The sequence below is a fragment of the Ceratotherium simum genome, chromosome 8 (genome assembly GCF_057802395.1).
Source record: "Ceratotherium simum simum isolate JZ-2026a chromosome 8, ASM5780239v1, whole genome shotgun sequence".
Taxonomy (NCBI): domain Eukaryota; kingdom Metazoa; phylum Chordata; class Mammalia; order Perissodactyla; family Rhinocerotidae; genus Ceratotherium; species Ceratotherium simum.
Window position 1 is genome coordinate 55,608,335 of NC_141907.1, and position 23,518 is coordinate 55,631,852.

Consider the following 23,518-nt stretch of genomic DNA (forward strand, 5'->3'; position numbering starts at 1 on the left):
ATAAATTCTCAACAACAAATGATTACATTTATTATGCTATTTTATTTCAAATAAATCAAATAAATATATTCAGAGTAAGAAAGAAACTAGTCAAATTGAAATAATTGTCAAGCTTTGGATAAATATTTCTTTAATAGATAAATTTCTTACTAAAATTTACATATAAATCCATGAATAAGTATTGACATTACAGATTGGAATAATTATTTTTAAATTTTTCCAATTTTGATCAACATAGAATGACTTCTCTCTATAAAGTCACTTCTTAACCTTGCCTCCAGGTCTCTTAAACCTCACGCCTTAATTCTTGTTTGATGTGTTATCATTATTACATTGTTAAGGCTTTTAACATACATGTCTTGTAAACTACCACAATATTTAACATTAGGTTGATATTTATGTGGATATAATGATGCCATTTGTGTTTTACCTCATTCTTTCTATTCCTGAGAGGTTTGGTTTTTATGAATTTGTTCTCTGACAAAAATTTTGTGTATGTGTCTTGGAGCTTATGTTGTTGTTGTTTCCTTGTTTACCAGATATATATCCAGAGGTCCATCTTCCTTAAATTCTTGCATATTAAGAAAAGCTTGCATTGTGAGCACAAAGATAGAAACACAGCAATAATTTAGGTGGAGGAAGGGAGACAAATAAGAGATTAAAATAATGAAAAATTCTTTGAAAAACATCTGACTCAATCAGGAAAAGTAACATAATGATTATAGGTATCCAAGAAGGATAAGAGAGGCAGAAAAGCTCAGAAAGCTTATTCAAAAAAACAATAGCTGACGACTTCCAAAACATGGCGAAGAAACTGGACATGCAAGTACATGAAGCTAATAGAACTCTCACTTACCTCAATGCAAAAAGACCTTCTCCAAGACATATAATATTAAAACTATCAAAAGATAATGAAAAATAGAAAATATTAAGGGCAGCAAGAGACAAGAAATACCCTACAAAGGAACACCCTCAGGCTTTCAGTGGATTTCGCAGCAGAAATCCTATAGGCAATGAGCAAGTGGAAGGATATATTCAAAATACTGAAAGACAAAAATCTATCAGCCAAGAACACTCTATCCAGCAAAATTATCCTTCAGTTATCAGAGAAATAAAAGCTTTCCCAGAACAACAAAAGCTGAGAGAGATCATCACCACTAGACTTCCCTTACAAGAAATGTTAAAAGAATCTCTCCTACCTGAAACGAAAAGACAAAGGTTTACAAAGCTTTGAGCAAGGAGATAAATAGACAGATAAAATCAGAAAATTGCAACTCTCTATCAGAATAGGGTAGTAAACACTTAATTATAAACTAAAGGATAAAGAGAAAAAAGTAACCAAAATAACTAGAATCACTTCAATTTGGTCATAAACTCACAACACAAAAATGAATAATTTGTGGCAATTATAATATAGAAGGAGAAGATGGAGAGGATGCAACCTGCTTAGGCTAATGGAGATAAGAGGCTTTCAGAAAAAGGACATGAGATCTTTTATACAAACCTCATGGTAACAACAAAACAAATCATACCAGAGTCACAACTTATAAATAAAGAGAAAACTGAGAAAATCATCACAGAACACCACCAAAATGACGTGGCAGACAGAAATACAAGGAAAAACAAACAATACAAATATAGAGGATCCAGAAAACAAAAGACAAAATGGCATTATTAAGCACTCCTATATCAATAATCAGTCTAAATCTAAATGGATTGAATTCACCAATCAAAAGACACAGAGTGGCTGGATGGTTAAAAAAAACAAGACCCAACAATACACTCCCTCCAGGAAACACATCTTAGCTCTAAAGACAAACATAGGCTCAACAGGAAGGATGGAAGATGAAACTCAAAGCAAATGACAAGCAAAATAAAGTAGATGTAGTCATACGTATATCAGACAAAACAGACGTCAAGACAAAAAAGGTAAAAAGAGACAATGATGGGCATTATATAATGATAAAAGGGACATTCCACCAAGAAGATATAATACTTTTTAACATACATACACTTAACACAGGAGTACAAAAGTATAAAAAAAAAGTATTCACAGAACTAAGGAGAGAAATTGACAGCAACACAGTAATAGTAGGGAACTTTAACACCCCACTTACCTCAATGGATAGGTAATCCAGACAGAAATCCAACAAGGAAACAGTGTCCTTAAAAGAAACATTAGATCAAATGAGATGGACTTAATAGATATATGTAGAACATGACATCCAAAAGCAGCAGAACATACATTATTCTCAAGTGCACGTGGAACATTCTCAAAGATAAACCATATGTTAGGAAAGCAAGCCTCAGTAAAGGTAAGAAGATTCAAATCACATAAAGCATCTTTTCCAACACAATGCTATGAAACTAGACATCAACTGCAAGAAAAAAGGTGGAAAAGTCAATAATATGTGGAGGCTAAACAACAGGCTACTGAACAACTATTGGATCAATGAAGAACTCAAAGGAGATATCAAAAAATACCTGGAGACAAACAAAAATGAAAAAACAAGATATCAAAACTTGTGGGATGCAGCCAAAGTGGTACTAAGAGTGAAGTTTGTAGCAATACAGGCCTACCTCAACAAACAAGAAAAATCTCAAATAATCAATCCCACACTAAATCTAAAAGAGCTAGAAAAGAAGAACAAACAAACCCTGAAGTCAGTGGAAGGAAGGAAATAAGAAAAATCAGAGCATAAATAAATGGAATAGAGACTCAAAAACAATAGATGGGGTCGGCCCAGTGGCATAGTGGTTAAGTTCAAAAGCTCCGTTTATGCTCAGGGTTTACGGGTTCAGATCCCGGGTATGGACCTACGCACTGCTCATCAAGCCATGCTGTAGCGGCATCTCATATACAAAATGGAGGAAGATGGGCAGAGATATTAGCTCAGGGCCAATTTTCCTCAGCAAAAAACAAACAAACAAAAAACAATAGAAAGGATCAATGAAAGTAAGAGCTGATTCTTTGAGAAGATAAACAAAATTGACAAACCCTTTGCCAAAGTCACTAAGAAAAAATTAAACAAAACTCAAATAAATAAAATCAGAAATGAAAGAGGGGGAAATGCAACAGGCACACAGAACTACAAAGGATTATAAGCAAATCCTATGAAAAGCTATATGCCAACAAATTTGATAACCTAGAAGAAATGCATAAATTCTTAGAATCATGCAGCCTCCAAAACTGGATTAAGAAGAAATAGAGAGTCTGAATAGACCAATCACAGATAAGGAGATTGAAACAGTAATCAAAAACCTCCCAAAAAACAAAAGTCCAGGAGCAGACACCTTCTCTGGTGAATTCTACCAAACATTTAATGAAGATTTAATACCTATCCTTCTGAAACTGTTTTGAAAAATTGAAGACGAGAGGAAGTTTCCTAACATTTTACCAGGCCAACATTACCCTGATACCATAGCCAGACAAGACAACACAAAAAAGGAAAATTACAGGCCAATATTGCTGATGAACATAGACTCAAGAATCCTCCACAAAATATTAGCAAACCAAATATAACAATTCATTAACAGGATCATACACCACGATCAAGTGGGATTTATTCTAGGGATGCAGGGATGGTTCAACATGAGCAAATTTTCACCACATTAAGAAAATGAAGAATAAAATCACATGATCATCTCATTAGATGCAGAGAAAGTAATTGACAAGATCCAACATACATTTATGATAGAAACTCTTAATCTAATGAGTATAGAAGGAAAGTACCACAACACAAGAAAGGCCTATATAACACACCCACAGCCAACTTCATACTCAATGGGAAAAACTAAAAGCTATTCCTGTGAGAACAGGAATAAGACAAGGATGCTCACTCTCACCACTCTTATTCAACGCAGTACTGGAAGTTACAGCCAGAGCAACTAGGGAAGAAAAAGCAATAAACAGGATCCAAATTGGAAAGGAAGAAGTAAAACTGTTCACTATTTACAAATGATGCAATTCTATATTATCAAACCCTAAAGAATGCACCAAAAAACTATTAGAAATAATCAACAAATACAGCAAAGTTGCAGGAACAAAATCAACATACAAAAATCAGTTGCACTGATACACTAATAAAAAACTGGCAGAAAGAGGAATCAAGAATAAAATCCCACTTACAATTGCAACAAAAAGAATAAAATACCTAAGAATAAATTTAACCAAGGAGGTGAAAGACCTATACAATGAAAAGTATAAGACATTATTGAAAGAAATCAAGGAGAAATAAAGAAATGGAAAGACATTCCAAGCTCATGGATAAGAGAAATAAATATAGTTAAAATGTCCATATTACCTAAAGCCATCTACAGATTCAATTCAATCCTGATCAGAATCCCAATGAAATTCTTCATGGAAATGGAACAAAGAATCTTAAAATATGTGTAGAAAAATAAAAGACCACAGATAGCCAGAGTAATCCTGAGAAAAAAGAACAAAGTTGGAGGTATCACAGTCCCTGACTTCAAAATATACTACAAAGCTATAGTAATCAAAACAGCATGATACTGATGGAGAAATAAACACAAAAATCAACGGAATAGAATTGAGAGCCCAGAAATAAAACCACAAATCCATGGACAGCTAATCTTTGACACAGGAGCCAAGAATATACAATGGAGAAAGGAAAGTCTCTTCAATAAATGGTGTTTGGAAAATTGGATAACCAAATGCAAAAGAATGAAAGTAGATCATTATCTCACACCATACACAAAAATTAACTCAAAATGATTAATTACTTGAATGTAAGACCTGAAACCATAAAATCCAGAAGAAAATATAGGCAGTACGCTCTTTGACATCAGTCAGAGCAGTATCTTTTCAAATGTCATGTCTACTCAGGCAAGGGAAACAAAAGAAAAAATAAACAAATGGGACTACGTCAGTCTAAGAAGCTTCTGAAAACAAAGGAAATCATGAACAAAAAGAGAAGACAACCCACACACTGGGAGAAAATATTTTTAAATTGTATATCCACCAAGAGGTTAATTTCTAAAATATATAAAGAACTCATACAACTCAATGACAACAAAAATGGACAACCCGATCAACAAATGTGCAGAGGATATGGACAGATATTTTTCCAAAGATGATATATAGGTGGCCAACAGGCACATGAAAAGATGTCCTACATCACTAATTATTAGGGAAATGCACATCAAAACTACAATGAGATACCACCTCACACCTGTCAGAAGGGCTATAATTAAGAAGACAAGAATTAAGAAGTGTTGGAGAAGATGTGGAGAAAAAAGAACCTTCATACACTGCTGGTGAGAATGCAAACTGGTGCAGCCACTCTTGAAAATAACATGGAGATTTCTCAAAAAATTAAACATAAATACCATAGGATCCAGCTATCGCACTACTGAGTATTTCTCCAAAGGACATGAAAGCAACACTTAAAAAGATTTGTGCATCTCTCTGTTCATTGCAGAATCATTCACCATAGCCACGATGTGGAAGCAACTCAAGTGCCCATGAACAGATGAATGGGTAAAGAAAATGTGGTATATATATACAATGGAATGTTATTTGGCCATAAAAAGACAAAATTGTGCCATTTGCAAGAACACTGATGGACCTTGAGGGTATTATGCTCAATGAAATGTCAGACACAGAAAGATGAATACTGTATGATTTCACTCGTATGTGGAAGATAAACAAACACATAGATGAGGAGAACAGATTAGTGGTTACCAGGGGCAAAGGGGCAAAGGGGGGGCATATGTATGGTGACTGATAAAAACTAGACTATTGGTGGTGAACACAATGGAGTCTATACAAAAACTGATATATAATAATGTACATCTGAAATTTACACAATGTTATAAACCAATATGTCCTCAATAAAAGAATTAAAATTAAAAAAGAAGGTAACCATGTTACTTACCATAACACGGATGAACCTTGAAGACATTATACTAAGTGAAATCAGGCAGTCCTAAAAAGACAAAGATAAATTATTCCACTTATATGAGGTACATAGAGTAGTCAAATTCATAGAAACATCACATATAGTGGTTGTCACCAGGGCTGAGGGGAGGGGGAAAATGGGAAGTTGTTCAATGGTGTAGTTTCAGTTTTCCAAGATGAAAAAGTTCTAGAGCTCCATTGCACAATAACGTGAATGTGATTAATACTACTGAATTGTAGACAGAAAATTGGTTAAGATGGTAAATTTTATGTTATCTGTTTTTTACCACACCAAATAAATAAATGAATAAATAAATAAGTAAACAATTATACAAAAAATAGAAATATTCTTGCCCTATTATCTAGTTTAAATTCAACTAAAACTTCAAAAATAATCATTTCCTTCAAGTTGCTCAGTACACCATCTAATCTGATTTTATTCTTTAACTCTCTATATTGTTGCCTTCTCCCCTCATTACTCATCCACTCTGAACTCTGATGTATGTTCTAGCAAGAAATGATTATTCTAATGTTAACCACACTTATCTATATTCCCAAATGCACAACAGTGTCTTGTTCCTATTATTGAGAAACTAATATATTTATACATTTTAAGTTAATAGTTATTACTACTATAGCTTTTTGACAGCTAAACAAGAATCTGGATGCAAGTACTCAATATATAAATTATTTCCCAGAAAATAAAGATTGAGTATGCCAAGAACTATTAATGATCTTTTTCAAATTACAAGTTTGATAAACATATCTAATTTGTTATATCTGTATCCTTTTCCAAATCATGTGTAATCCTCCTTTCATACATGAATACAAACTTGACACTCTCAAAATTCACTTCATATACCACATCAACATTCAAGATTCAAATTTATTCTTATATACCACTGTATAAGTGTGCTAGGTCTGCCATAACAAAGTACCACAAACTGGGTAGCTTAAACAACAGAAATTTATTTTCCCATAATTCTGGAGGCTAGAAGCCCACTATCAAGGTGTCAACAAAGTTAGTTTCTTCTAAGGCCTCTCTTCTCGGGTTATAGATCGTCGTCCTCTGGGGTCTTCACCCAGTCTCCTGGCATGTGTCTGTGTCCTAATCTCCAAAAAGGGCGGGCCCTATATGACCTCCTTTTACTTTAATTACCTCTTTAAATGCCCTATCTCTAAATAAATTCATATTCTGAGGTACTTGCATTTAGGACTTTTTGAAGGGGGCACAGTTCAGCCAATAACGACCACCATTTAAAGCATCAAAATAAATTATACATTTTGACAAAAAAAAAACAGTGGTAAATTAGAGTATGAGTTTTCAAAGTATATATGTAGCATCACCTCCATATTAAGAAAATACAACAGAGAGAGAAAATATTCTGCTCAAATGAACATGCAAGTGAATCTAAAGAAAAAAAATCCAAGCCATCATATTTCAATAGACAGGGCATGATGGTGGACTTTTTTTAGACTCAGTTAGAAATTACTTTGATTTGCATTCAATTTTAAGCCCTTGAATTCTTAACCTCTAAGTGTAGCTTTTGGGAAGCTTTTGGTAGTTTGAGCTATGTTGCTCAATTTTATAAGCCTTTTACATCAGAGCAGCAGCATTCAATTTCATCCACTGACATGGGCAGGCTGTCCAAAGTTCAGACCCATTCACCATTAACTAGATGAGAGGTTGAAGCACAGAATACATTTACCATAACTCTGGGTTATGATCTTCCTGTGCTTGGTTTGAGCCCAGGTTTAGTTAGAGCAAGAGCTTTTCAAATGAAAAATTAAAGTGACTTTAGGAGTTTCCTTTGGGATGTAAGTAATCTAATTAGGGCATGCTATATATTAGTAAACTCCTGCTAGGGTATCCATTAAAGGAAATGCACACATACATACTCACACACACATATACACTTATACTCATAATGACAGATTGTCTATCTTAAGTGTTTTAAAATAATTCTAGTAATATACATGTAATATATTACATTATATCTATACCAAACCACAAGAGAAAGATTTGAAAACCTCAATTTTTGTAATTTAATTAGTTTCATATTGTTGGTCATTTCTGGATCCCAAATACTTCTCATTCTTTAAAGTCCAGAGAAATGAATAGATTGATATTGTGGCCATAATTTTATTCTTCAAAGGGAAATAAAACAATAAAATTGTCTGTCCTGACAAGTCTTAAACAGAGATCTGTATTCAACCCATATTTCCCTACCTGCACAGTGACAACAGTGGGAGTCCTCCCAGGGACCTGGGGAGAGGCATGCCCATGCAAGCACCTGGTAGCAGGACTGCCGTATGTGGACCCAGCAGCAGACATGATAGAAAACTATAATAGTTAGGTCAATGTGATATCAGAGCAGAAACAAGCAGAATGAGAAATAGAGCCTAACACAGGATCCAGAAAACATTTATAACATTTATGCATGTATGAATATTTGCTACATGATAGAGATGGTTAGAGACCTCGGAGGGGAAGGCTATACGTTTCATTATATTGCATTGCAACAATTGCTTACCTGTATAGAAAAAATAAGAGACAGAGAGACTGGCCTCTGGTCTCCTAGCATATGCACAGATCAACCCCAATGTATTGATGACCTAAGTGCAAAAGGCAGAACTATCAACTATTTTTAAAATGTTACAGAACAGCATTTTCATGATTTTGACATAAAGCAAAGGCTTTGAAAACAAGACAGTGACAACACTAGTTGTAGAAAAAAGAAACAATGGTAAGTTTAAGCATATGAAAATGAAGAACTTGTACTCATTAAACACATCATGAAAAGAATGAATAGATAAGGCACAGAGTGAGCAGAAAAGTTCGCAATGGAATTTATCACATGTCCCGTCACTCAGAAGTAGCTGGCCCAGTTGAAAGGTGGAATGGCTTACTGATGACTAAGTTACAGCAACACTTGGGGGCAAAACCCTGAGAGGATGAGGTTCTGTTTTATAGGAGGCGGTGTATGCTTTGATTCAGAGACCATTACATAGTGCTGTCTCCCCATAGCCAGAATACGTGGGAGCAGGGATCAAGGAGTAGAAGTGGGATTACTCCGTTATACCTGGAGAATTTTTGCTTCCCATTCCAGCAACTCATCTTAATCTTCAATGAGGAATGCTTCCACCAGAGGATACAATAATGGTTTCATTGAATTAAAAGATAAAACTATCATCTAGCCTCTTTTGGGCTTTTTATGCCTCTGAAACAACAGACTAAAGGGAAAAAAAAAAAAGGTTAATCTAGGTTAATCTACTGTATGGAGTGATTCATTCTAATTACCAAGAGGAAGTCTAGTCGCTGCTACACAATGGAGGTAAGCAGGACTACATCTGGAACCCGGAGGATTCTTTGGAATGCCTCATTTACTTCCATGCCAAATTGTAAATATTAATGGAACACTAACAACAACCAGAAAAAGGCAAGATGATTAAAGACTCAGACCTTTCAGGAATGAAGATTTGGGTCCCTCAACCAGGTAAAGAATGAGGAGAAGTTTCTGGTTGAAGGCAAGGGAAATATGAGATGGCACTAAAGAAGGAAGCCATGCATATCAACAATGACATCGTGACCAATCTACAGAAATGAGGACTATAGTAGCTTTGAAATTTTCTCTTTGCTTGTCACATTCATGTGTTATCTGTATACACTAACTATTTCTTCTCTCTCCTTCCCATTTTTTTTCATATACAACTTGTTAGAGGTCAACTCACAATATAATCTTTGGATAACAGAATATTTATTGAACTGTAACTGGATTTGAAGAGTGTTTTGTAAACGTTTATTTTTGGGAAATTATACATGTGCAAATTCAATTATTTATAGGTATATTTGAATGTAAAATTTAAGAGAACAGAAGCCAATGCACAGAAGAAATAGAATGGGAATGAAGTAAGAATATTATTACGTGCTGAATAAGTCTACCTTTATAGAACCATTATCTTTAAGGTTAATTATCTTGATCACACATCTCCATTCTGGAATCAGATGGCCCAGCATATGAGAAGTTCTCTGATTTGGGGCAAAATACTTATTATTACCTATAATATATGGATGGCTTAGAGTGTTATGAATATAAAGCAAAATAATATACGCAAAGAATTTAGTTCAGTGAAATTTGTAGACATTCAATAAATGTTATATTTTGTAAGCCATCCATTCATTCATTTATTCATTAAACTCACTTAGCACTAACTTACAGTGGGATAGACAGTGTGGTATGTAGTGATGCCTGTTTTCAAAGAAACTAAAGTCATTTGGGGGAGAGGAGGACAGATATTAAACTCCCAATTCAACAATTTTTAACTAACCTTGTCTCACCTCTCCAACTGTTTGTTTCCTTTATATAGCACTTTTGATCTTTTGTTCCTTAGTTTTTGCTTGTTTGCTTTTTCTGTCTCCTCTTGTAGATTGTAAACTCAAAAGGACCAGGGTCCTTTTCTGACTAGTCTCTCTCTCTGTCACCAGTGCATAGCACAGTATATTATATCTATCAATAATTGTTACTACAGACTTTTAATAAACAAATTATCATTCTATTACTTATTAATTTTTATAAGTACTCTAAAATGTAATGAGACTCTAAAAATTAATAATTGAAAAAAGCAACAAATGAAGTGAAAACAGAAACAGAAGAAAATCCCAAGTTTCCCAGGCCCAAGGGGAAGCTGGAAGAAACAGTTTTAGAGTTCAGATCTCTAGAAGAACTATTATTCGATCACTGGAAAAGCTAAAGAGAAATGTTTTTAAGGTTCACAGGTGTGCTGTGTGCAGCTTCACCACAAAAGATCTCCTGCTGTTCTGTGAACATCCTGCAGCACAAATCAGATGGTGCTTCCTACCAGCGCCCAAATGTGGCTGCTGTTGTATGCCTCATGTTTCTCTGTCCAGGCACCTGTTCATTGTGCACAAGTAGAAGGAACCTCAGCCAGTGTCTAAGTGAATGGGTTTGGAAGATAAGGAGTAGGAGAACAAACCCAGCCACAAGGATAACTCATCTGATGGTGTGGGATGAAACAGAAAATGCAAAGTGTGCACAAAAACTTTTGTAGCTGAAGCTGCCTTAAACATTCACATGTGGACACATGGCATGGCCTTCATTAAATCCAAAAGAATGAGTTCCACTGAGAAATAGCTACAGTTTTCCATAATGAAAACCTCTGTCCACATTGGAATGAAATAGGCATTTTCGTTACAAAACATTTGCAGGATAATAGAGTTGTTACAATCTATTCTCTTTCAATGTAATTTCTTCAACTCATATATGTCCTTGATGAGTATTAAAACAATATTTGAGTTTAAAAGAGTTTGCATATATTCAAATGAATTACTTTTTATAGTCTTTGTTACATGTTTATATCGGTATTTAGTAGAAAATGTTTTGAGTTTTTTAGGGTTAACTTATTTTTTTTTTATTATTTCTTTACAAAAGAGTTCTTTATAGCAGCAGCAGTTCCTAAATTCAAATAAACCATTTTGTATGTTACAAATACTAATGGGTTAACTAATTACATGTTAAGATAATGCCTTTTTTAGTGGTTTTAATTTTTAGAATTTACTACATAAATTACAGGTGATTGTGGGTCTCAAAAACACTAGGAACTTTTAATTCTCCTAGCACTGTCCTCAGTGTGCCTGCTGTAAGTCAGAGCTTGCACATTTGAGACACAACTGTGGTGATGAGTTCATCACAGTTGTCTACAAGCCACACAAAACAGTGTTTGAAGCCGCTTTGCAAGTAGCTTCTTTCCCAGTGGTGGATAAAAACAGGCCAAGAATCTAGTGACGAATACAGATTTCCTTAATTTAATCTCAAAGAATGGGGAAGAATGGTATTATAAAGGAAAAATGAGGACTAGTTGTTTTCTGGGCCAATTTGAAAAGCTGGTTTATAGAGTACAAGGAGATAGTTATGAAAGGGCTAGGACTACTGTAAAAGTTACAAAAATGTGATTAGATCAATAAATTTATATAGGCAGGTTCTTGTAATGTAATTTACTTACTATTAAAGAGAAACTATAAGGAATATCAAGTATTTCTCTGACTCTTGACAGTAAACAAAATTACAACTGACTGAACCCTTTACTGTTGAAAGAGTTGGCATTTCCTGTTCTGGGTGCTAGGGCCACACATTCCGGTACTTTGAGGTGATGTGCACACCGTCTACACCTGACTTACAGTGCCACAGTCTAAGTATTGCAAGTGGCTGTTAGAATAAGCACTGAGTCACCTGGGTTTGGTTCAGTATGTCAGTAAGTATATTTATCGTTGGTTGTTCTGCTTTATTGAAGGGCAACAAAGTACTCCTCTGTGGCTTCCATCTGTAGTTCTCTGTGAGAGTTACATTATGTTTTAGATGTTTTTGTGCGTATATGTTTTATTTTACACTTGTGTGTTGTATTTATCCCTAAAAGTGTTATGTACTTAAAAAATACACTTTTTGTATGTATATAGATACTTGCATTATATAATGTAGTCAACGTTCAATTCCTCAAAAGGTCCTCCTGCTCTCAGGTGTTATGAACTATATCCATCATAATTATATTACGCACTTTTCATATGTAAATAAAAATAGGACATTTGGCTCCAAAATAATTATAATTATAATAATAATAACCTAGAAAACCATATTACTTAATAAGGTGGAGGAAAACCTTTCCAAGAAGATGAAATTTAAGATGAATTTGGAAAGATGAGACAGAGATCAAAAGAGAAAAAAGCAGTTGCAAGGGTACTGAGATATAGAAGAATTTCTATTTTCCCCAGCTTTATCGAAGTATAGTTGACAAATAAAATTGTCTATATTTAAAGTGTACAATGTGATTAGACAAATGTACACATTGTGAAGTATTAAGCACAATCAACTTAATCTATCATCTTGCATAGTTTTCTTTTTGTGTGTATGCAAGAGATCCATTAAAATTTGTGTGAGAAGACGCAAACTGCTGGGGGCTAAAACAACAATGGATGTTTTAGGCATCTCTATGCAATCTCACCTCCACATAATCTCTTAGTCTTAGGTACTTTGGGTGTGACACAGGGCTCCTAAGTGAATGGAGAGAGAGGCAGGAAGGGAGGGAAAGAGAGTGAGAGAAAGAGACCCTGACAGAAGGTATTACCTTTTCTAACCAAGCTTGGAAGTTATGCTGCATCACTTCTACCACGTTCTTTTTGCTGAGACAGCTGCAAGGCCTGCCAAAGTTCAAGGGGAGGAGACCTGATGGGGGAATTGTCAAAATATTTATAGTCAAGTCTCAAAGTTACCACAAATATAACACATAGCATTAAGCCAGCAGAGGTCACTAAGCTACTATGAAATTCACTAAATATGACATTAAAAACATGATAAGGTTGGGCCTGGCCCCGGCCCCGTGGCCTAATGGTTAAAGCTCTGCATGCTCCTTTTCAGTGGCCTGGGTGCATGAGTTCAGATCCCAGGCATGGGCTACTCCACTTACCAGCCATGCTGTGGCATTGTCCCACATGAAAAAAAAAAAAAAAAGAGGATGATTGGCACAGATGTTATCTCAGGGCTAATCTTCCTCAAGCAAAAGGAGAAAAATAACAGTAAAGTTGTTAAGAATTATGAAAATTTAGATTTTTAAAACTACTGAAATTTTTAATAAACATTGTAATTAATGTATTTATTCCTAGATGTTAAATAAGAAATAATCATCCAAAAAAGAGCCCAATACAGTAAAATAAATACTATACCAAAGAAAAGTAGTGGTGTTTGCCTATATCATCTTAGAAAAAAAGACTATGACAGAAGCAAGGAAGGTAGTCTGATGCAGTACAGCATGGAGGTAAGAAGATGGATCAAGAAACTATTGAAAATTTGTACGTGAGGCATCATTAGCACCTGGTAATTACGGTGATTCATTTATCAGTTCTCATTGAGAGATGAGAGTAAAGAGAAAGTCTTCACTGAATAAACTGTCACCATTGTGGCAACACGGGTTTAATTTTCTTAAATGAATACTAAAAAGATCATATATTCCATTCCGTGTGTCAAACAACACCAGGAACAGGAAATTTTCTCCCAGGCCTGAGTTATATAATACTGAGAGCCACCTAAAATAGCTTAGTAATTTGTCCCAGGATGACAAGATGTGACCAACTATTTTATAGTGTACTGATTAAAACACACAGCTTTCTCACTAAGACAAGATTCCAGACCTCACCTCACTGCGTCCAGCAATCCAGAGTTATGTCATAAACTTTGCTCAGTTATAACTAGTTCTTTACTTTATATAACCTTGATATCACCTGCTTGATGTCACTAACCCAGGCCAAAGACCTGAGAATTGTCTTCCTCTGACTTCTGTTTTCTGAAACCGTCAAGGTTCTGATCCCTCTTCCTGCAATAAGTCAAATAAACCTAGCTTTGTTTGATGAACAGGTTTTTTTTTTTTTTTTTCCTTTGGTGTTCTTTTGAAGAATAAACAGACGACTTAAGAATTTAAAAGGATCTGAACTTTTAACAGAATTCCTTGAATAGAGTCAAAAGCCTTCCTGCATTTGTATGTTACTTCATGTCTGATATATTTGTTGTTGAATTGATCCACTTTTCCTCTTGGCAGTTTTTCAGGAAGTCTTTTTTGGTGTGTAGGCTTTCCTGATTATGAAGCCTACATATAATATGACCTGATTATGAGGTTACATATTATTGCTTTGGTAAAAGAAAGAAAGTGCTCCAATTAAATCATCTATATATGCATAAATAAGAACGCTCAATTTATTAGCCAAAACCTTTCTTGGTGATTCAAATTCCCACTACCAAAAGGCTCTGTAAATTAAGCTTCAGAGGAGACACTGACCTATTAACCCTTTTTCTGGTGATATTATATTAATTGACTGCAAAAGGCAAAGATTAATGAATTTATGAAATAATTTTCCTTTTCTTAAAGTTTCATATCCTATTTCTTTCTGGCACATGCTTTTGCTAATATTGAACGTGTTATAGTAATCTCGTCTCATATTAAGGAAATGGCTTTTCAAAACTTCCTGCAGTTTGTTTCTTCCTATTTTCATTCAAAGTCCTAATGAGAGTGTATTAATATTATTTTTATATAGAATGTTTCAGTCTTGAGGGTAAATTTGATTCTATCTGATCATGGTCCAGATATTTCAAGGGAACTAAAGCCATGACTGATAATGAATGTGACAAATTTTGCTTGTAAACTAGTTATTTTGAGTAGATTGTACTCCTTGAGAGTGTGATTTAATGGGTAAAACATCTGATCAGTGTGTATATGAACTAATTGGAGACTATGACATAAAATTATTGATAATTTTCATTTATACTTCTAACTCTGTGGCCTGTTGTGCAAGTTAACACTAAACCAGGCATTTCCTCCCTGTTGTCTTACTTACTATATTTGTTTTCAAGCCAGCTAGTGAGATCAGTCAATTTAAAGTTTGAAATAGAATTATATTTTATCTAATTTATACACTATTGAATAATTTTAATGCCCACTACAGCTAATTCTTGAAAAAGGCTAACTCTTCAAATTGCATTATCATGCTATGATGATCTCTGCTCTGTTCTGTGCTGTGAAGTTCTTTGATCTCATGTAAGAGCAGATCAAATGCTGGAGTGCACTCAGAAATGTCTTTGGAAACAACATCAGGAATTTGCCAGTATACACTCAGATATATACGTATATATATCTCAGAAGGAATCTCTCCAGTCTAGATACTGGTGAGACTGCTTAAAGGTTCAAATAGATTTTAACATTTTCATCTGCTTACTTTGTTTTCTAAAATGAATTCTTTTTGTTAAAAGGGTCACTAGTCAAGTTGAAATCACAATAGCTGATATTTTTTAAGCACTATGTGCTTGACACTGTGTAACGGCTGTAGATATTTAGTCAATTCTTATTATTCCCAGGAGTTATGTTCTATGGAGTTGCCGTACACAGGACTTTAGTGAATACCAAATCATTGCTGCCAGCAGAAACACAAGATTAGGTTTCTGCAAGCCTCTTGTTACAGCATTTTCATTAACTGGTCAGAACATAACCTTGTTTTATGTGTGTTTCTGCTTAAAGATCCCTTATTTAATATATATTGTTGGTTCATTAGCATTGAACTCATAGTCAACAGTGCTATAACACATGGAACTAAATGAAGCTTATCTAACAAACATATCTGGATTGGGAAAGAATAACTCTTTTCAAGACACCAAAGTTTTATGTTAAGCAGGGGTTTGGCAGGTTTGCCCCGGGGTCCTCCAACAAATTCAAAATTAGGTAAGAGTGGATGAGGAAATTCAAAATCCCAATAGGTTCGTATCAGTCACATATCAGCTTTCCCCATCAATTCACACCATGTAGTGGGTCTTCCTGAAAAAGAAAATAGTTAAAGGAAAATATGTAAATTTGTGAATTTATACCCATTTTTTTCTTAGACTCTTGAACAGCTAATGAGATACTCTCACCTCAGCAGCCTTTCTAAGTTCAAATATTCATTAAAGATTTATTCCTCTTTTCATGTATTACAATCTCAAAATTACTGATACATTATATTTCTAAGTCAATATTTCTGTGTAACCATTTAAGTATATAGGATGAACATTATATTTTCAATGACCATCTTCTCATTTTCCATCTTCATAATATTAGGTGTGTATCTCTTTCATGATGTTTGTGACAATTTAAATTAATCCATTGGCATTTTAAACATGTTTTATTTTCCTTGCTACCTGATGATCCTCAGTCTCTGGGGAAGGCCCATGTGACAGGGTTTCACATGGGACACAGACCAGTCTCAGAACCCACTTTGCAGCTCACTGAAATGAACAAATGCCCCAAGGATGATGTAAGTGGTAGAATAAGAATTTTTTTTTTAAATATCATAATGAAATTCCACATTAAACATGGATCTAAAGTATGAGGATTTGCATTGTTCACACTTTCATCAATCTGGTCTCCAGTTGCACCAGAGAATAAACAGGTTACTCGTGGGAAGTTCAGTATCCTTCAAGGGTGGGGAAAGGCAAACAGAGAAACCCCAGTGGCTCAAGAATCCTCCTTAGTGGTGCTGATCTCACCAGGAAACAACAAGCTTTCCTTTCCATAGCTTAAAGACTCACTTTCCCTTGTATATTTTACAGAAGAAAGCTTATTGCAGGACCAAAGTCCTGGACCATCTGTGAAAGGAAAGTACATGATGAATGAGAAGCACTAAATGAAATCGTGTCTTTCACCTCCATCTCCATGTAATCCATTTTTTCTTTCTGAAGAAACTAGAAACATTCTGACATGGATTGGTTATTATGATTTAAAGTAAAGGGAAGGCTGCTTGATAACTGCCTGGAAAAAATGGGAGCCTGAGGCACAATCCCATCATTTAGTTTATCAAGTATGTTCCCATACCTAATTCGTGTCTCTAGTCTACAGAAAAGTTATATATAAGGAAAAAATAAGGTAAGTATTACTAAGCATGTAGGAATGAGTGGTAAGGGAGATTCACCTGCAAAAGGGATGAAAATTCTGCCTTTTAAGCATTTATAACTTGGCCAAGGAATCTCCTTTGTCAGTTTCTATTCCTAGAATAAAGCAGCAGTGCTGTGATGGGTGCCTCTTCAAGGAATGACATAAAACTTCTGGAAAGTCAGGATGGAAAGGTGACTTTGTCATAAAAGTCTATTGGCATCAATCTCTTGCACCAGCATCCCTAAAATGTTCCCTAAGCTTCTTTGTGGCTTTGGATTATTTGCTTAGGCTTACATTCCCACAGACCCACCAACCCACTCACCCACCCCATTCACTGTCCAGCTCTTTACTTTGATTGTTTGCCATTTGATCCCTATTTTCCTTCACATTACTGTGCATGCCCTTAAAATGGAATCTCATCTAAGACCTTATTTTCTATGACCTATGACTCCTGATTCATTTTTAGCAAATTAATCTTAGAAACTTTGGTCTTTGAATTATTTATTTATTATTTTATTGTAGGTAGATCTACCCTCTCTTGCACCCCACTTACCAATCATTTTTTTTCTTTGATTGTTTGCCATTTGATGCCATGTGTTCTTTCACATTTCTTTGCATACCCTTGCTCTGGAATCTCATCAAAGAGTTTATTTTCTATGACGTGTGATTCTTGATTAATTTTTAGCAGACTTGTTTTTGAGACTTTGCTGTTTGGTTTTATTCTCCAAGTCACTGCCTCCCGTCCCCTCATACAATATATATATAGTCAAAAGTTAATCTTTTTCTAACTCAGATCTTTATTTCTTCTGTAATCTTAAATTAACCTTACATACCTTCTTATCCATTGATAATAATTATTACGTTTATGCTAAGTATAGTTAAGTTTCATTTGAAAGGGATATTTTATTTTAGGTTTCACAATTTTTACAATAGCGCACAACAAAAGAATATTTTATATGTATGAGTAAATAGTGGTGAGGGAGCACCCCATCTGGCAAAGCTAAGTTTAGGCAGTTGAAAGATATATACTGGCAATGGAACATATCTATTAAAAAGATCTCCCAGAACAAGAAAAACTAACTTTCTTTATCTTTTATTTTATAGTATACGTGGTGCTTAGCACGATGTCCGTTTAGGTCATATGTGGAGTTTTGAAGTCAGAGTCTCTCTCTTTTCTATCAGTTAATGCAATATGCAAAGAGTTTAGGCTCAGGGGCCAGACTGCTGTATTTCAATCCCATTCCCAACACTTCCTACCCATGAGAACTTGGGTAAGTTACCTGAACTTTCGGTACTTTGCTTTCCATATCTGTAAAATAAGGAGAATAATAGTACCTACAAAAAGGATTTCTATGTGTGTCTTCTGTGAGTTAATAAATATAAAGGATGTAAAAGTTATCCTGGAAGAGAGTAATTCTCAACAAGTGTTGACTAATTTCCTTCTGCCTCCTGGAAATAAAATCATAGCAGAACCTAAAGAAATCTTTGTTATTGAATGAACGTGCTCATTGAATCATGATGAGATACCATTGAGAGATGAAAAATATACTAGACCCTCATATTCCACTTTATTTTTTAAACTGCGAGGAAGTAGTAATTGTAGAATAAGAAAATAGACATTGATAATTCTAAAGTAATTTTCAAAGTTTTAGGTTTATTTGGCAGATGACTTTTATTCCATTGAGAAGGAAGGAGTAATACTAGATAATGTTCAGAGACAATGCATCCATAACTAAGCTATTTTTCTCTTAATAAAGATACTAGATGATTAGACCAAAGAAACAATTCAGATATGATAATAGAAAAATTGAATCTAAAAGAGAGCTGTCAGAGACTTTGATTCTGAAAGCTGAAAGGAACCTTAGCTGTGAGCTCATAGAAATATTCAATTGTAAAGACGAGAAGAAACAAAGTTTACAGAAAGTAGGCATACTTTCTTGTACATAAAGTAAACTTTTTACTAGATGCAGTTTGGAAAAATATATTTCCTCATGGCTGAACCGCTCTTGATTTTCAGACGTATTTAATGACATTTCTTACTGTAGTATATTGAAAATGGCTATGTATTCTTTGCAACTCCTCCTATCAAGAGGCGTAGGCTATTTTTCCATCCTTTGTATTTGGATTTGCCTCATGACCTGTTTTACTAGTAGAAGTCGGCAAAAATGATATTCATGTTCTAGACCTAGAACATTCATGCATGCTGTTCTGGAATTCTGCTGACCTCTGAAAAAGTACAAGCCTGCTTATTGGAGAGGCTACATGGAGGAGACAAAGTGTCCAGCTAATCTGCCAAACGTCAGCCATGTAAGTCATACTTTCTTGAACCATTTTGCCCCAACTAAACTGAGAGCTACCTGTAGCCTAATGAGTGAGCCCAAGCAAGGCCCAAAGAAGAAATATTTCACTGAGCCCAGCCCAAATTGCTGTCCAGAGGATCATGAGCAAATAATACGGTTTCTGTTTTAAACTCTAGGCTCTAGGATGGTTGCTTATATAGCAATAAATAACAGAGACATTATGATTTATGAAAAATATAGTACAATTATAGGTGTTTAAATAAACAAACCCTAAGAATATTAACATAGTAGATGAATGTCAAATTGAGTTAAAGCTCCAGTGTCACAGAATTCTAGAGTAATTTGCACATGATTTCTTGAATGATTGGTAAATTTTGACTGAGAAATTATCATATGTCCATTATGACACTAAATCTAAGAAAATATAACTTCTCTTTATTTTTTATACATATATATCTGTATGTATCTGTGTGTGTGTATATATATATGTACAGATCTCTGTGTATATATATATCTGTATCTGTATATATGTATATACAGATACACTCTAACACTTACAAAGAAAGTAAGGTTTCTTTCCATCTAGCGTAGGGAAAATGTAATAAGTAAATCATTGACTTACCTAATAGCTCACTGTAAAATTTATCCAGTTTCTTGTTAAAGATCTCAGATGCAAAGTTGAAATATAGGAAATACGACATATTTTGCCACTTTCTCCATAGATGTCATTTTGACATTAAGTTCTGATGTGACAACAGGTACATAGGAAGGAGGTAATGTAAGCCCTTCACAGACTTTTTCATACGTTTTGACAGTAGTAAATTGAAGACTGTAGACCAAAGGTGGGTCAAATAGTTCAGCCAGCAGCTCACCACAAGGAGAAAGGCATCTCCAAGAAGAACACCAGATTTAGATTCTTGCAGTTTTTTTCATTAATTTCTTATTGAAAACTGCATCCTCACAGAGCTTTTGAATAGAATCAGAATATTCATAATTTATTTTTTGCATCTTTGAATCATATGCCCACAATACACTCTTTAGTAACTCATATGATCACGTCTTGATCCATGTCATAAAAAGCAAATCAAGTTCATTCTTAGTAAAGGATGTAGATAAACCTCAAATTTAAGAGCAGACTGTTCTTTGGGATCTCTGAGGATGGAAGCTGAAGATACCAGCACTGTTACCTCATGGCCCCTCTGAGCAAGTTTGTCCAAGATTGTCTTTAAATTGATCCAATGACTGTATTTAGTTGGCCACACCAGCACCTTTCCACAGAACCCACAGCTGAAGTAACAATACAATGCAAGAAGAGAGACCCATTTCTTAGACATCCTGGTAAAGTTCATTCTTTCTTTATAAATTTCTTTTAACTTCGATGTAGCTCTCATTTATATCCAGGGAAGAATCAATTAAGTGGTTAAAAATATAACTGGTATATATCAAGTTCACAATGATTAAAAGAGTTCACAGTAGAGAGTTTGGAAAGCAAAGAAAGAAAGAAAAGGGTAAATGATCTTGTGCTTGTATGTGCATATAATAAATCCCAGGATCATTGTAAACACTATTGCCTCCAGGCTAAGTGAACATTACCTTGTACGTACAGAGTCTCCAGATAAGAAAGCAGCATTGTGTCAACACAAATCTATTCTGATTTATTTGAGCATTTCCAAGCAGGCTTTCTGAACTTCCTCCTCCATATTTTCACACCTGTTATATTAGCTCCATTTCATTTCTCTTGCCTTGGTTTTTCTGACTGTAGATACTCCTTCCCTTTTTTCCTTTTTATCCAAAAATGCATGACTGTCAAGTGCCAATTTCATTTTGTTCTTTTCTTTGAAAATATTGCCTCTAAATTATGATCTTTTTCTTTTCTGAACATTTGCAATATTTCTTTTGTTACTCTTTCATCCTCAACACTTACTCTTAGAAAATATTTATCCTCTAAGTATCTTATTTTTAGCTTTCTTAGATTGTCTTTTTAATCCAGGTAAATTGCATTCAAAAAAAAAAATCTTACCAGGCATTCCCATCAAATTAGAAGTACGAAGGGAAAGATGCTTGTCTTGAGATAGATATGTTTTCATGCTATTAATAATCTGTTGACCTGAAATGAGAGGTGAATATCTCTGAAAAAGAATTTTTACAAAGATTCTAAGCAAAACATTGCAAGCAGAGTTGCAATATCCTTAGATATTGGTAATGCAATTTGGTGGATGTTTTGATGTGTTACCCAGATTGTCCTTTGGGGATATGGAAGTTATTCCCCAACTGATGAGAACATTGTCAGCTAACACCCCTCTTCTACCGTCTTTCCTTGAAGACGGCCTCTGCTGAAGAGAACTGTCTAGTCTATAGTGATGTCTTCCTCCTGGGGAAGCCCAAGTCCAATGCCTGGTCTCCTTATTTCAATGTGGGACAACTCTTAAAGGTGATCTTAGTTTCAGAGCTCCCAGTGGGCTTGTTGAGACCTTGCTGAAACTTTATTGTGTCCCTGTTTTCTTCACTGTCCAATCTTGTTTCCTACTCTTCACATTTACAGACTTTGTTTCCAAGAGCACTTCTTAGTAATCTCCATGCAAGCTAATATCCAGCTCAGAGTCTACTTCCTGGGGGTCTCAACCTCTGATAATGTGTACACAAGAGTGGAATAAGAGAGTAGACACTGAGATCAGATTTCAGAGTTGGATCATTCACCACCAGTTGTAATGAAGTGGTAGGTGGGACACAAATAGCCCTGGAACTGTGATAACTGTGAAATTCTTACTACTTTCAGTGATGGTGTATTGGGACCATATACTGTTGAAAGGAAAGTCACTAGTGGTTGTGATATATCAGGTGTTTGATAAATATGGGAAAAGTAGAAATTATGAGGACCATGGGCCTAGATGGTTGTTTCTGCGGAATTCATGTTTTGGAGAAAAAAATGGAAAAATGGCAGCTATTAACCTTCAAATTAAAGCTAATTGTGAAAGCGAGAGATTCCACCTTCGTAGCAAGATAGAGAGATTCTAATCCTTTTCAGAAGGCCTAAAAAATATCTGTATCATTCTAAAAATAAAACATAAATTCTCAACCTAGTCTAATCTCTTACCAAGGTCAGGGCTCTAGTTGAGAAAGAGTGGAATCCCAAGACATCTGATAAATGCTTCATTCTACATGACAATATTGAAATCCCAGATTCTCTTGAACACTTTGAGTCCTCAGAAGTGGCCCACTCCTCTCTTTTAAGGGATAGCACTTCTCCATGGTTTGAGGATGATGTAGTGTCTTCTACCCACAGGACATCATACGTCCTTCTCAGGATCTGCTCTTATCTCCCTTCTTGGCCATAGACCAATAACTTGGGTTGTCACATTGTAATACATTCAGATACAAGCTGGACTACCAAGGGAGGAAAGATATTATAACTCAAAGAACTGAACAATCTAGCCAATATTTACCACCAAGAACTCAGAGATTATATAGGCAACTGTATGCTGAGCAACTGGATTATGGGAAATAGAAGATAAAATTGCATAAGGAAGCATAGTTTTATTCTGGGGCACTCTCTCAAGATACAGGATTTAATACCTGTGGTCAGACTCCAGGAGATCATGTTAACAGACTACTAGGATGCCATTGAAACTTGGAAAAGTGATGGCCCACAGAAAGTGAATGTGACGTGCTGGAAGCGCCGTGGCAAACAGTGAGAGAAAGAATCAAAAGACTATATATATGATATATTAAGATAGATATGTTATGTAAGTCCGGAAGATCTACCAGATGATTGTTTACTGAATGCTCAGTGTGGTTGTCCGATGAGGGTCAGCTCTTTTGGTAGTTATAAAACTGAACT

The 23,518-nt window shown here is 35.0% G+C and overlaps 1 protein-coding gene across 1 annotated transcript in view; it reads right to left on the reverse strand.

Moving 5' to 3' along the window:
• The window catches only part of LOC101405808 (UDP-glucuronosyltransferase 2C1-like), a 55,361-nt gene extending 34,347 nt beyond the window's left edge, over positions 1-21,014 (reverse strand). The window contains exon 1 of the mRNA XM_087434719.1: positions 20,799-21,014. Within this exon, the coding sequence (XP_087290845.1) occupies positions 20,799-21,014 (216 nt within the window). The remainder of the gene's footprint in view (positions 1-20,798) is intronic.
• Positions 21,015-23,518: the final 2,504 nt, after the last annotated feature.